Source organism: Acartia tonsa, chromosome 4 (assembly GCF_053477335.1).
Source record: "Acartia tonsa isolate MP-2025a chromosome 4, ASM5347733v1, whole genome shotgun sequence".
Taxonomy (NCBI): Eukaryota; Metazoa; Arthropoda; class Copepoda; order Calanoida; family Acartiidae; genus Acartia; species Acartia tonsa.
Genome location: NC_137263.1, coordinates 56,320,957 through 56,336,676, shown reverse-complemented (window position 1 = coordinate 56,336,676; position 15,720 = coordinate 56,320,957). Strand labels below are relative to the sequence as shown.

At 34.3% G+C, this 15,720-nt stretch overlaps 2 protein-coding genes across 4 annotated transcripts in view; one reads left to right on the top strand and one right to left on the bottom strand.

Annotated features, from left to right (window-relative positions):
- The window catches only part of mbo (Nuclear pore complex protein Nup88), a 136,098-nt gene that overhangs the window by 100,510 nt on the left and 19,868 nt on the right, over positions 1-15,720 (bottom strand). The gene's annotated exons all lie outside the window — the stretch shown is intronic.
- The window catches only part of LOC145317861 (uncharacterized), a 63,364-nt gene continuing 56,649 nt past the window's right edge, over positions 9,006-15,720 (top strand). Inside the window, exons 1-6 of the mRNA XM_080159133.1 lie at positions 9,006-9,109; positions 10,938-10,987; positions 13,181-13,366; positions 13,667-13,741; positions 14,923-15,059; positions 15,396-15,448. Of these exons, the coding sequence (XP_080015259.1) occupies positions 9,052-9,109; positions 10,938-10,987; positions 13,181-13,366; positions 13,667-13,741; positions 14,923-15,059; positions 15,396-15,448 (559 nt within the window). The 5' untranslated portion in view covers positions 9,006-9,051. The remainder of the gene's footprint in view (positions 9,110-10,937; positions 10,988-13,180; positions 13,367-13,666; positions 13,742-14,922; positions 15,060-15,395; positions 15,449-15,720) is intronic.

Sequence of the window (15,720 nt, the reverse complement as noted above, 5' to 3'; positions counted from 1 at the left end):
TAATTAATGTTTTATAAAAAAATTACCCTAGACCCTCCACTACCTCCAAGGGAATGAAACCACCATTCATTTTATATTTGAAATTATTGGTTATTGGCCATCAAATAATGACACCAACAGCTCAAATGCAAATCTGTCTATGACAAATATGTCCAAAAGCTTCAACTGTATGAGGCCTTCTGGCTGAAAAAAATGGAGGGAGCCATTGATTATGGAATCTTCTACAAGGGCCTAAAACATATGAAGCAAATGTAGCTCCAAATAACAAAAGAGGGAAATCTTTATACTAAAGTAACAGGATGTTTGTTTGTCTGTGTGTCTGTCTCGCTAACTGCTGAACTGATCGGGTTCTCCTTACAGGGTATTTTCTCATAAGTCCCAGGAAGGTTTATAACTATTTTCTTGGGGGGTGGGACACCCCCAACCCCCCCCCCCCCCAAAAAAAAACTTTCCACCCCCCAAAATATTTTTTAACTTTTTCTTTTAAAATCTAAAATAAGAAATTGGGTTATCATCAAATTAACTCCCACCTCCTCAAGTGCCCCTAGGGGCCTCTAGGTGCGTAGCCGCAAGTGAGGAATATAGCAAATAGGAAAGTGCAGGAAAGGGAACTTCATAACCAAATAAGGTTATAGGCCATCAAAAAATTGACAGCAGTGTATTTATATTTTGAAAGTATAAGTAGAAAGCTAGACTTACCGGTAGGAATTCTTTAGTTTAGACTACATGATTAACTGTGTCTAGTGTCATTTAACTTCTGTAAATATCAATTTATGATTAATTAATATATTTATTACCATTTTATATAATCATATTTTAATTAAGAAATGTTTAATTGATATATTTATCACCATTTTATATGATCATGTTTCAATTAAGAAATGTTTCCAACAATTGTGGTTTTAAATCTTTGTCTACATGAATATTAAAATGTATGCAATTATCAAATCTAGGTAAGTGACAGAGGGAGATATGCAACCTACTGATGGATGGAGGGAATCCATTTTTACTTATAGGTGTGGGACATCAAATGCTTTGAATGACTCTGTCAGTTAATGTGCAGTCCAATCTAATGGCTGTCCATTTTTAGGTCGTCGAGACGCTCCGGCTCGGTGTAGAAACATTCTACAAAAACTTCCCTGATGACAAAATAAAGAGCCGGTACCTGGCCACATTAGCCCGCCCCTTTTTGTTGGAAAATGAAGTAGATAGCTAGGAGGAGAGCATGGGCAATATGTCAGAGCAGGAAGCCATAGCAATGCTAATGACTTTTAAAGCCAAGGCCTTTGAGCTGGCCACAAAAATGGGACCAGCCGCTGAAGCCTACAAGCTAAAGCAGCTTGTGCCATGTTGCCGAATTTCGGTTACTAAGCTTAAAAAGCTGAAAAACCTGTTGTCACAGGCCCGGGATGAGATAAAACGCATGCACATCATGGAAAACATGTATTTAAACCTACTGGACCAATCCAACCAGAAGTTAGAACTCCTGGAGCTCACCAAGGAACAAGCACAGATGTCCAAGGAGAAGGCCCAGCGGGAAAGCCAGAGATCGGACTGGGCTATGGCTCAAGCCAGGCTGGCTGAACACCAACTCAGAGAGGACTCCAGCCGATATGAAGATCAGCTGGCAGCTGCCAACATGGCCGAAAATCGAGCCCGTGCAGCTGGTGTCCAACTCACACAAGAGATGACAGCCGCTAAGGCAGAGATTGAAGCCTTGCAATTAGATAATTTCTGCCTCAAGTTAAAAAATTTAAGAATTTAAAATTATCTACCAATTTCTATTTTTCTTTCAGACTATATACGGGTATGGATATAAATAAAAAAAAACACAAAGTTTAAGTTCAAAAATGACATGAAATAGCATAAACAAAATTAAAGTAGGTCAAACACTTTAAATATACCTTACTGTTAATATTGTAAGGTAATAGGCTTCAAGACCGGTTTGAGTTGCCCCTTTCCCCACTAACAAAATATTGTAAAATATGCAGTGGTCTGATTGCAACCCTATGTTCTTTTCTTTCCTCCCCAGAGTGTGCAGTCCAATCTAATGGCTGTCCATTTTTAGGTCGAGCCAGAACAGAAGGTTGCTTTCAGTCTACTGCGGCAGATATTATAAATAATCAGTCTGTTCTTTCTTTTTTCCAATTATTCAAAAACAAATCTTTTTTCAGACCGTCTATCTATAATGTCTGCTGGCTCTTAAGAGAAATCTAGGCTGGCACTATCCAATATACAGGTAGAGCTGCCATTTCTCTTTATAAAGTAAATATTGTAACCTAACCCATATTGTATCTAAATTAAGGGGAGGGAAAACTAAGGCTGGTAGCTAGGATAAAGCTTTAGGTTTAAACTGAGGGTTCACATATTAATATTTAATTCTTTCAGCAAACCAACATCAACCTACCCCCTACTTCCACGACCTTCATAAAGGACCTATTCTGAGCCAGTCTGCAGATTCGGATGATCATGAGATTGTCAGAACCAAAACATCCAAAATTAAGATTAAGAGAAAAAATTCTTTCATCCAGAAGCAGATGGAAATGTTGAATAAACATCTGCTTCTGGATGAAAGAATTTTTTCTCATAATCTTAATTTTGGATGTTTTGGTTCTGACAATCTCATGATCATCCGAATCTGCAGGCTGGCTCAGAATAGGTCCTGGGAAGCTTTACAACTTTTTGGGGGAGGATACCACCACCCTAAGAGAAATTGTCCCTAGAAAAAACAATATTACACCCTCTAAAAAAATTATTTTTTGGAATTTTATTTTTATTGGTAGATGAATTTTCCTCAATAACTAGTTATCTTTTAATTTTTCAATGCAACAATTCTTTGCATGGCTTCAATTCTAGATGTGACATACATTGTACCTGATTCTGTGCATCTGCTTGCAATCTCTGCAACCTGTTTATAGGCAGCCCCTAATACAGTCAAACCATTGCTGCTGGTTAGATCTATTCTCTCATCCAATGGACACCCGTATCTGATGTTAATTAGTTGTTCCAGCAGGGCTCTCTTAGTTTATCATAGGAAGGTGTCTTAAAGTTCCTCCCAACACTAGCATTGGGTTGTAGCCTCATCCCACATTATGCTCCCCCCTTAGGATTTTCCCCAAATATTCCCAACCCCTCCACACCCCCTGCTTCAATTACATGTAACCTCCACTGTTTGTTAAGATCCACCATTTCAATGAAACAAATCTGAATGAATATTCTTATATAATTTTTTTCATACCACAAATAATAATTTACAAAGCCAAATTTAAATAAATTAGTATTAAAAAACTTAAATTAATTCAAAAAGAGCTTATCTTAACAAATAATATTCTGGGTTTGCTATGCAGGATTAAGTCAAGCAACCTAAGCAGTCCTTATGAAACTTTTTTTTGTTGAGTTCAATCACTGAGTTGGGAAACACTTAATGCTGTAAATCAGTACCTCTTCCCTCTTGCTTCAATCTTACCTTCTACCTCATCTTAAACCTCTTTCCACACTGCTGCCCTACCTTTGACCATATTTTCAGGGAGAATAAATGTAGTAATATTGCAAGATGACAGTAGTTTGGGTTATTATGTAATTAGGAATTCTTAAAACTTGTTCTCCCCCCTCTCTTTTTCTTTCCCCCTTTATATGCATAATATTGATAAGTTATGAGTGTTTATACAAATGCGCCAATTTTTCATTTTTATAAAAAAAATGACATCTGTTTGGGTTTCCAGTGCAATTAAGCTTTTTTTTAGTTACAGGGAAGGTTTTTAACTATTTTGGGAGAGCGTATCTAAACCTTCCCAATTTAAAATCCCCCCCCAATTTTTTTTTAATATTCCTTATTAAAACTCAAATTAAAAAGTAGAAGGGCGGTTGACTTATCCCCCTCCCACCTTAAGAACACTTAGAGGCTTCTAGTGGGCGTTGCCCCTAGTCTTTCTTAAAATAAAAACTATGTCTTGCATTCTTTTTTTCAATCAGGTGTTTGATCACAAATTGCATATGGTAAACATATTTTCTTATTTAATTGTTAGCCTAATAAGATAAAATTTATGCTTGAAAATTGTTTTAATAGCTATTATTATATAGTGCATTTTTAAAAAAACATGAAAATTGAGATCAAAATTTGTGTATCTTTTGTACTCTTTTGCATCATTTCTATCTTCGGAATTTTCTTACCCGTCATCATATTGCAATGTCTTCAGCTGTAGCTATGCAACCATGTCAGGGGCGTCCAACCTTTTTTATTTGGGAGGGGTATCAATTATGTAAGGGGGGTAATTTGTGTTTGGGAGGGGTAAAATGGTGCTCGAAGCTCATTTTGTGGGGGGCAAATACCCCCTCATAAAACCACCACAGGACCAGTAGTATATTCCCTGAAGAGTAAAATCCGATCAGTACAGTGTATTATCTATAATACAAAGTAGCTTGATGTCTGTCTGTCCATCCGTCCGTCTGAAGCTTAAGATCTCGGTAACAACTGAACCGATCGGATTCTACTCTTCAGGGTATATACCTATTGGTCCTGTGGTAGTTTTAAGCTATTTTCTTGGGGGGTGGGACACCCCTAACCCCCCCAAAAACAAAAAAATTCCCCCCAATTTTTTTTTTTTTTTTTTTTTTTGCTGAAGATTTCCTCGGTCCTGTTTTTGTAGAAGATTTTCTTGGTCCTTTTTGTTTTGTAGAAGATTTCCTTGGTCCTTTATTGAATTTTGCCTTAATTTTTTTATCACCTCTTGGGGCAAAGCCCCTAGAGGCTAGGGGCGAAGCCGCTAGTAGATATTATAGTACAGTGCATTATAGATTAAATGATTAAATAGTACTAAAATTTCTCTAATCTTATTAACTTTATTAAATACCCCCCTCCTCCTTTCATTTATAATGCTGTTGTTTAAAATTTCAAGGTACATTGACAGAGAGAACACACAAATAAAAGGGGGGGGGGGGAATTACCAGGGATCTAAAGGGATAAGACAATCCCCAATACTAATAAACAAAATTACTCCCCATCTGTAGATTACAATGAGTAGTTGAAATGTTTGGACACTTAAATAATCAATTAATTGAACCAACCAATTAAAACTCAATAAAAGTCCCCAAAGTGGTTAAGCCAACGAGTAAGAAAACGTTATTATAAGACTTTGGGTACTAGTGTTATAAACAGCCCAATGTCCCCTCCCTCCCTGAGAAATTACACAGGGAGTTGGGGATGGAAATGATTGGAAATTTTACATCAATACATTAAAGCAAAGTTAATATTTCTTTCAGGATTATGTACATTCTGTATAGGCCTGTCTTGGATTTGCAATTGAATTTATTGTAATTCTAGCTATTAAATCTTACACAATCGGCCTCCAGGGGCTCTAAAGGTGATTAGGGCTTGAATTAGACCCCCCCCCCCCATCCCATTTTTATTTTAATTTCAAAAGGAAAAAGTAAAAAAAGGGGGGGAATTTTTTCCCTGGACCTGTAAGAAGTTACACTACTGTAAAGGAGAACCACATTGGTTTAGCGGTTAGCGAGATTCTTCGTTACAAACAGACAGACAGACAATGAGACATCCTATTACTATAAAATTTCATTCAAATACAAATATCCAAAATGCATTAAAAACTTTGGTACTAGTGTAATTTTAGTCCAATGTTGCCTCCCTTCCTGAGATAGTTCACAGTAAATTGGGGAATGGAAAGTGGGCGAGAATTTTAAAGGGAATGGGGAGGGGAGAATTAGACCGACCGGCACGCAACAAATTGTAGCGGGGAAATAATAATAACAGCTTATTTTCATAGTAATACATTTTCAAAATAGAGAGTACTTTTTTCAGAAATGTAAAGGGATAAGACATGGCCGATAAATTGTTGTACATCCCCAATAATGATACACAAAATTAGCCTTTCTCTACATTACGATTAGTGGTTGAAACGTTTGGTCACTCAACTAAATGAACAAACAATAAACTCATAAAAATATAATGAGTCCCAAAAGTTGTGAAGTCAACGAATAATAAGTAGACTATTGAAATAAACTGCTCAATGCCCCCTTCTTTCCTGCATGACACCTGTTTTAAGAATTATCCTTAAATAAAAGTAACAGGATGTCTCTCTGTCTTTTTGTACCACAGGATCTTGCTAACCGCTGGACCGATATTGTTCTCCTTTATAGTGTATAGCTTTTCATAGGTCCTAGAAAAAAAATGACACTCCTAATTTTTTTTTTTAAATTTCTTTTAATTATTATTTGGGGAGGGGAGGGGTATCTTTTCCCCTCCCCACCACTAATACTCCTTTAAGCCTCTAGGGGCGTAACCTCTAGTTTTGATATATTTCTGCTCTATATAGTTTTTAGCCTGTGGGGAATAAAAAGGCGAAATTCATTGAATGCACACACACAGAGAAAGCTATCCTCTATAATAAAGTAATAAGGTGTTTGTGTGTTCTTTCAGGGATCTAAAGGGATAAGACAATGGCCAATGAATTGATGTATATTCCCCGTATTGAGGCACATAATTACTCCAATTGTAGATTAAAATTAGTGGTTGAAACTTAATGAATCAACCAATCAAAATTCACTAAAGTCTCCAAAGTTGTTAAGCCAACGAATAAGAAAATGTTATCAAAATTTTGGGGACTAGTGCAATAAACATCCCATTGTCCCCTCTTTCTCTCTATCGCTCTCTGATGTTCTGAAATATGTAAAGGCGCAGCCACCTGTTGAACCAATATATCAAACAGGTTTTATACAAATTAACAGACAAAGGTCGTGCAATCAAACAAGGGGTTTTGCCACATTTTGGAGATGAACAAACGTTCTAATTCAAGAAAGAAGTTGACAACTTAATACACGAAATTACCCCTTCTGTAGATTACATTTCGTGGTTGAAACGTTAAGACCCTCAACTTAATAAAGCAATCAATCAAAATTTACTAAAGTCTCCAAAGTTGTTAAGCCAACGAATAAGAAAATGATATTAAAATTTTGAGGACTAGTGCAATAAACATCCCATTGTCCCCTCTCTCTCTCTCTCTCTGACAAAATAACATTATCCAAACTTTCCACCATTACTTGCAATCTACACAAGGGATACTTTTGTTAATTATAACAAGGGGTGCACATCAATTAATCATCCATTGTCTTATCTCTTAAGATAATCCTAGATGTAGAATATAACTTTTAAGAACAAACGGCCGTTTCCGTGACTAAGCGGCGGCTTTGTGTGGCTTTCTATGATGTGTGTAGCGCAGTTGCGCGATTTCTATCATACAAGAGAATTTAAAAAAAAAACAATGCATAGTTATTAGTTACATTTTTAACCTACATATTACAACATTTTAACGCATGTTTTGTTTCAAGTGGGGTGTGAAACGTTCCTTTTAGTGAATATACACGTTAAAAGTGCTTAAAGTTAAACTAATGTTTTTTTAAGCTAAGCTTTTCTATAATCAGAATCTGTCCGTAGGTCCGGAACTGTTGGCCCTTTTCGTTAGTTTATACAGGTTAGAATTGTCCTATAGATTTCAAACTTTTAATGATGATTTCTATATCGATTGGGTACAGTTTGGGAAGCGTAGCAACTCATTTATCGTTACAAGAAATTGTGTAAGTCAATTTAAAACATGCTGAATTTTAACTCTTTAAAAACTTTCCTTATGCTATAACTTTCCTATTCGTCTGATTTTTGGAACAATGATTCCTATTACAACAAGGTAAAATGTTATAAGCAAACATCTTTTGGGCTAACAAAACTAGCTTTAATCTAATATTTTTATTTTAATATTCGTTGAAAATTGTCTTCAAAAATATGCTTTTTCAGTTTCTAATCCGTAGGATATTAATTGGTTTCGAAGCCAAATTGTAAAATAATTGATACATGAATATGGAAGCAACTCAAAATAATTAATGACCTTAAAAGAAATATTGCAATTTTTCATTTTAATGTCCTCAGAAAGCTGTCTATAATACGATGTGATGATAGTTTTTTCTCGCATCGTATTATAAACTGCTTTCTTCGGATATAGTATGTACAATTATAAGATTAAAACCAGTTTTTTTTAGCCCCGAAGTGCCGAAGTCACCGGCTAAAAAAACTGGTTTTTATCTTATGATTGTACATTTTTATATTCGTAGAAAGCTGGATATAATACGATGCTATACATAGTTTTTTCGTATGGATGAGAACCGGTTCCTATCCACCGGATTCGAATGAATACGAGAAATAAATATCTTAATCATGTTAAACGTTTTGCTTTGGTCAAGCATACACAATTCCTTATCTTTTCTTTAAAACCTTATTAATTCTTATATCAATTAATAAATTTGTTTATGATAAAAAAATCAAACGTATTGTTCATAATTCAAATTAAATGGCCTAAACCTTATTTACAATATTTTAAGCGAAGCATCTTTATAATCAAGTCCTACAAATGTAAGTATATCCTGATACAGAATCCTTTATTTGCGCATTTTTTTCAATATTTTGCTTAATTTAATATCCTGCTTTGTAAGTGTTCATGTACGTTCGTTTGCTCTTCCGTTTGATTTCAAACTTTGTTTTTATGGATGTTATCATCCTTGTTTAAAATATAATTAGCTAGGTAGATTTTAAAAAGCTAATTGGAAAAAAACGGATCTACTGCAGTTCACGGTAAAATATTTCTGGTAACGAATATCTATGAATTTTATAGGCTGCTAGCTGCCAAACGGCTTAACGTACAGATCATGCCCTAACACTGTTTTAGGCAACATAAGAAGGCCTACAAATGATATGGAATAGCCATAAATCAATAATGCATAATTATCTCGCAGTGCGGAGAAATGTGCGAAAAAGGCCAGATCTGTACGTTCAGCCGCTAGCATCCTTTAAAATGCATAAATTTTGGGCAATATTCGTTACCAGCAATATTTTACCGTGAACTGCAGTAGATCCAAAAAAACTTATAAAGCTGTCGTTTTAGTCAAAAAGATAGAATATTAAAATAACATTTATCGTAACGTATTATTCATTTTATTTAAATTTCAGATTATGAATATTTAAACTAATATTTGATCAAAATCTCGTTCATTATGGGGAGATTAAAAATCTGTCTAATATTATTAATATCATTTGCTGTTATTATAAAAGGTAAACAAATTTGATTTTTAATAACGAAGCTACTCTATTATTTAATTTGTCTGCCAGTAAGTCAGTCAGTAAGTCAGCTGTTATTCATGATAGACGGCTGATATTTGAATGTATCAGATTTATTATACCAATAACAGATCTATAGTATTCATGTTATATACAAACAACTACCTCCCCGCATTTTTCAAAGACCTCTTTCTTCTGCTTCTATATTATTTTCTGTTACTTGGCTGTGTTAATATAAGCGATACCATTGCATGGGTTGATTTTCAATGACCCAATAGAAAGGTTGCACAAGACGGTTGCGATGGGGAGATACAGTTATTTAACCATTTCTCCCTCTAGTGTTTTACTCTAATATACCAATGAGTATCCAGCATTTTAATTTATTTTGTCCGTTGATCTGTCTACAAAATATAAATATTAGACAGTTTTAAAATATGATAAAGCTTTTGTGATGTGATAAAAGGTTTCGTGATTCTTAATTTAAATCACTGCTCCTTTTCCGTATTCCAATCCATGATTTTTTTCGCTTCCCCTACTTATTATTTTTTCCATCCTTGTTTCTTAGTGAATCTACTCTAAAAACTTTGAATGTCGGTCTGTCCATCTACAATTTTGTATCTTAAAGATTACTCAGCCAATATGGTAGGGAGGGAGACGACATTGGGCTGTTTATTACACTAGTCCCCAAAGTTTTATGATAACGTTAGCTTAGCATCTTTGGGAACTTTTATATAATTTTGAATGGTTGGTGCATTAAGTTGAATGTCTAAACATTTCAATAAAATTCTAATCTGCAGAAGGGGTAATTTTGTGTATCATCATTGTATCAATTTATTGCCAATGTCTTTTACCTTTAGATCCCTCGAATCTACCACAAAACATTGTGTGTCGGTCTGTCCAGAAAATTATGTCCACAATATAAGCGCAAATATTTCATATGAATAAACAAGGATGAAATCATCCAAGAAACAAAGTGAGTTACAGAGCAAAAGTTTATAAGTTGAATAACATAGTGAATTATATAGTTGTTTCGCTACTAAAAAAACATGTAGATTAAAATTATTGGTGAATAAGTGTTGGACACTTTTAGGCAGGGTTCGGAAGCCGCGCCTCAGCAGCGCATAAGCCTCAGTTTTAAACCTGCTTGTGAGCAGAAAAAAAAATTTCAGAAAGAAGGATTATCTGCCAAATAGCAGTTTTATACATCCAGCTAAATTTTATAGTGATAAAATGACGATTTCAGTGAGGCTTACACGCGGCTTACGCGCGGCTTCCGATCCCTGCTTTTAGGCTTTACAACTAAATCAAGATTTGGTTGTAAACCTCCAAAGTTTCTCATCCTACGAATTGCAGAAATTGCAGAATAGCATAAAGATTTTATTAACTTTTGGTGTTAGTTTAATTTACAGTCTCATGTACCATCCCTCCCAGAGTAGCCACACATACATATTGTATTTCCTAGTAGTGAAGCTACTCTATAATTCACTTTGTCTGTCTGTCTGTCAGTCCGTCCTTAACGCTATGGGGGATATGCGATTCTCTCGGCTGAAGTTTCCCTGTATCAATGAGCATTTCTCCGTTAGTCTGGCGGTCCTGCATAAAAAGACATTAAACATTTTTTTTATATTATTTTTCATAAAGGTTTCGTGATTTCTTTGAATTACTGCACATTTTGTCTGTTTGTCCTTTCATAAATTTTACGTGCTTCGCTACTTATGGATGTTGTCATTCTTGTTGCAAGTTTAAATGCAAGAAGAGTGACGTACGTACTTACTATTGTTACAGTTATGTAGCTACGCTATTAAAATCTTTTCTTTTTAAGGCCAAGAAGATTCGTACGGGTCGTACGATGATGAGGGATATTACGATGAGGTAAACAATAATAAGGAAATTTTATTAACCAACCCTTTCAGCCAATAATTCATTCATTCATTTTCATTTCTAAAAACTGGATCAACTGCAGTTCACGGGAAAAAAATATTCTTGGTAACGAATATTTCTAAAAATCTATGATTTTTAAAGGATGCTAGCTGCCAAACGGCTGAACTTACAGATCATGCCCGCACACCGTTTTAAGCGGCATAAGGAGGCCTACAAATAATCTGAAATAGCCAAGATCCAATGATACACAGGGAAAGCTTCACTGAAGAAAAAACGCGTAAAATAGGTCTTTTTCGAGCTTTTCTCTGCATTGCGAGATAATTGTGCATTATTGATTTATGGCTATTCCATTTTATTTGCAGGCTGTCTTATGCCGCTCAAAACGGTGTGCAAGAATGATCAGTACGTTCAGCCGTTTGGCAGCTAGCAGCCTTTAAAGTTCATAGATTTTAGGAAATATTCGTTACCAGGAATATTTTACCGTGAACTTCAGTTGATCCAAAAAACTTTTCTATAATTAGGGTGTGTCCGTCAATACGTTGATTTAAACATGCTATAATAATTATACTATAAATTTCAAACGTTGCATTATGTTACCTAAAACAATTAGGTTTGATTTATGAAGCGTAGCAACTCAATAATAGTTACCAGAAAGTCCATACTTTTACTTAAAACATGATGATCTTTACCTTTTGACAGTAAATTTTGTATGATATAATTTTCTATTCATCTGATTGGAATGATGATTCCTAATACAACAAGGTGCGATGTTATAAGCGGATCATCTCTATAATTAAGTCATAAAAATTACAATTTTGTTTTGACTTATTCAATTATATTCTGCTTATTCAGTTCTGACACTCTACAAGTGTTAATGTTCGCTTGTCCTACCGTTTCAGAGCTTCGCTTTTATGGATGTTGCCATCCTGATTCCTAATACAAGGTGCAATGTTATAAGCGGATCATCACTTATTCAATAATATTCTGCTTATTCAGTTCTGACACTCTACAAGTGTTAATGTTCGCTTGTCCTACTGTTTCAATGCTTCACTTTTAAGGATGTTTTCATTATTGTTAACTGTGAAGCTGCTCTATAATTTATCTTTAAAATTTTGTCTTTCTGTTCTTTATTAACAGTGAATATTTTTCAACTAGAGGCCTCTAGGAGCATTTGAGGTAGTGGAAAGTTATCTCTGCCCATTTTTATTTTAAGTTTCTAAAAGAAAAGTTTAAAAAATTTAGGAAAGGGGTAATTTCTCATGTGAAGTTGGTGGTACCCTCCTCTCAAATAGTTAAAAGACCTTCGGTGGACCTATGAGAAGCTATATTGTAAAGGAGAACCATATCGGTTCTGCAGTTAGTGAGATACTTCGGTACTAACAGACACAAAGAGATCCTGTTACTTTTATATAAGGATAATATTACATCTTTTCATAGTTTTAGTATTTCACAATCATTATATTCATAGCATTTAATTTTAAAATCATAATTCATAGTCTTAAGAAATGTTTCATTACTTCATAAAAAATGTATTGGTAGTTCTAGTCAATTTTCGCGGATATTAAAACCAGTTGTGTTAGCCCCAAGGGGTATTAATTTTAAGATTTTTATTTTAATATTCGTGGAAAACTGTCTGTAATACGATGCTATAACAGATTTTTAAGGATGGTTGAGATTCGGTTCTAATCCAGTGGAAAGATTAAACGGTTTCGAAGCCATATAGAAAATATTATTTTTGTTTAGCTATATATAGGAGCAAGAATTTTAACATCCATAAGTAGCAAAGCACTTAAAAATCATCAAACCTAAAAAAAATAAAGTTTATGTCTTTGAAGCATGACCGATAGACAGACGAATAACAATGTATAAACTAGATGCACATATGTCATTAGAATATCACTGCAAATTTCAGCTGTCTATCTTGAATAGTATCCAAGAAAATAATTCATTTCCCTCACAGCATTACGGACAGACAAAGCAAATCATAGGGTAGCTTCGCAATAAATCAATTTTATTGGTTCTTAGTTTAAACAAATAATAATTTGTGGTAGATTCTTCACAATAACATTCATAATAATGGAGTCCTCTGATTGGCTGTAAAAATTATCCAATCAACTTGTGTATTTCCAAAATGGAGTATTCTGATTGGCTGTAAAACTTGGCCAATAAACCGCGTGTATTTAGTATGACGGTGGCGAGTATAACGACACAGCTGGTAGCAACTATGAGGGAGAGTATGACAGCTATTATAATTACAATTATGGTAACACGGGTGAGGAGGCTGGTGGCTATGATGATAAAGCAGAGAAAGATGAGAGAGATGAGGTTGAAGAGTATGATAATGCTGATGATAATCATGGAGATAGACAGGGCTGCAACCAGTAAAATTTACTAAATTCTTTATTTTAAGTAGAATTAGAAGAAAGATTATTTCTTTTCAGAGAGGCAGGGGACATTGGGCTGTTTATTACACTAGTCAGTTTGGCGACTTTTATTGAATTTTGATTGGTTGGTTCATTAAGTTGAATGTCCAAACGATTTAACCAGTAAACTACAAATTTGTTTATCATCATTTGGGATGTACATCAATTTATCTTTTATTGTCTTTTCCCTGGTTTAGATGATGTATTTTCTATAAAACTAAATTTTACTGAATGTCTCCATGAACAGCCTGAAGAATATGATGATGGTGGAGGTGAAACTGATAAACAACAACAACAGGAGAATCCCAAAGAGAATAAACAGGTTATTTAAATGCATTGCCTACCTTCAGTTTTTCTTGAGCTGGATTTTTAAATCGTTTTGATGGTGCGCTGAATCGGGGCGATTCAGAGGTGAACCGGAGGTGCGCTGATGGTGCGCCACAGCTACTGCTATTTTACATGGATCTTTAAAAAGATTTTCAGCGCAGTGTTGCTAGATTGCTGGCGACACTCAATAACATATCCATACGTGCCGGTACAATTTTATAACTTAAGCAATAAAACAATATATAATTTATTTTAAAAATAACTATAAAAATGTTTTCATGATAGTTTTGCAGTAAAATATTAAACTAATTTTTAAAGAATATTTATTTATTAAATATGATTCACCCCGATTTAGCGCGGCAATGCCACTAGTTGGGTACCATTGGCGCGCTAGTACCGCGCCACTGGCCGCGCTAAATCGCCCATGCCAATTTGATTTAAAGATTGGTATTAATAATCTGATGGTACTCTGAAATGAATCGCCCAGGTTCAGCGCACCACTAAACGATTTAAAGATCCAGCTCAGATATTTCCATAAATTCTATTTAATGGCATTTAGTTTATAATTATATTAACAAAGAGGGTAATTTTTTTGCTTAATTCAGTAAAGTTGGTTGTAGTCAAAGGCTCTTATTAAGTCAAAGTGGTCTTAATTTTAGCCATATATATATATATTAGAAAGGTCCAAAAGTTTGACTTAATAAGAGCATTTGACTACAACCCAATTCCCAACTTTGCGAAATTACACGAAAAAATAACCCCCTTTATAAATTGTCACTGACAAATAGGGTAGAAGTAAAAGGAGACTTTGATGGTCTACAAAATAGTAAATCATAAATGTTTCTATAATAATAATTTTTGACTAAGGAAATTAAGGTTACAAGTGATGAATATGAAACAATTGGAAATGAAACTCCTATGATTGAGAATACTGCTGTAGAGAATAATAATCAAGTTGATAATACTATTATTATTATGGTTACAAGTGATGAATATGAAACAACTAGAAATGAAACTACTACTGTAGATATTAATAATCAAGTTGATGATAATATTATTATTAAGGTTACAAGTGGTGAATATGAAACAACCAGAAATGAAACTCCAGATGAACCTATGATTGAGAATACTACTGTAGAGAATAATAATCAAGTTGATAATAATATTAATATTTAGGTTACAAGTAGTGAATATGAAACAACAGGAAATGAAACTCCAGATGAACCTATGATTGAGAATACTGCTGTAGAGAATGATAAACAAGTTGATAGTGATACTATTGATGATGAAAATACTGGTGATGATTATGATAGGCAAGGATGTTTTGAGGAAAAGATATTTTGTTTCATCATTATTTTAGATAAATTTTTTTTCTTGTATTGAAATTTGAGAATTTTTTTCAGAGTTGTAAGGCAAAAGATTTTATTTCATGAAAGTTTTTGTAAACTATTTGGAAAGTTTTTTCGGGGTTGGGGGGTCCTATACATTACTTCTCCCTTTATTTAGAATTTGCATACAGTTTATTAAAAGTTAAAAATATAATATGTTGAAGTTTATTGGTTTATACAGATAGGATAATTCCACTTTTCTATGGGCGAAGGGTGGAAGAATATAAAAAACTACCCACCTCTAAACATCTTTGCTAGCAGGACAGGAGAAGAAGATCCTGGAGACCTGAACCAGGACGAGTATGATTACAAAGGCAGGGCAGTGGTGTCACAAATAATATTTCTCTGTGTTTTCACTCAAAGTGCCTGTTGAGCACCTCCACCCTCATTTTTTTTTTATTGAGTTGGGAGTTTTTCCCCTTTTTAACCCCAATATAACCTAACCTAACCTGACCTAATATTTTTAAAAATATAGATTCGTTGTCATACAAATCACAAATTTCACAAATAATAAGATAAGTTTGTTTATCATAATTTGAGAGTGTACATCAATTTTTCTTTCATTGTCTTATCCCTTAAGTTTTCT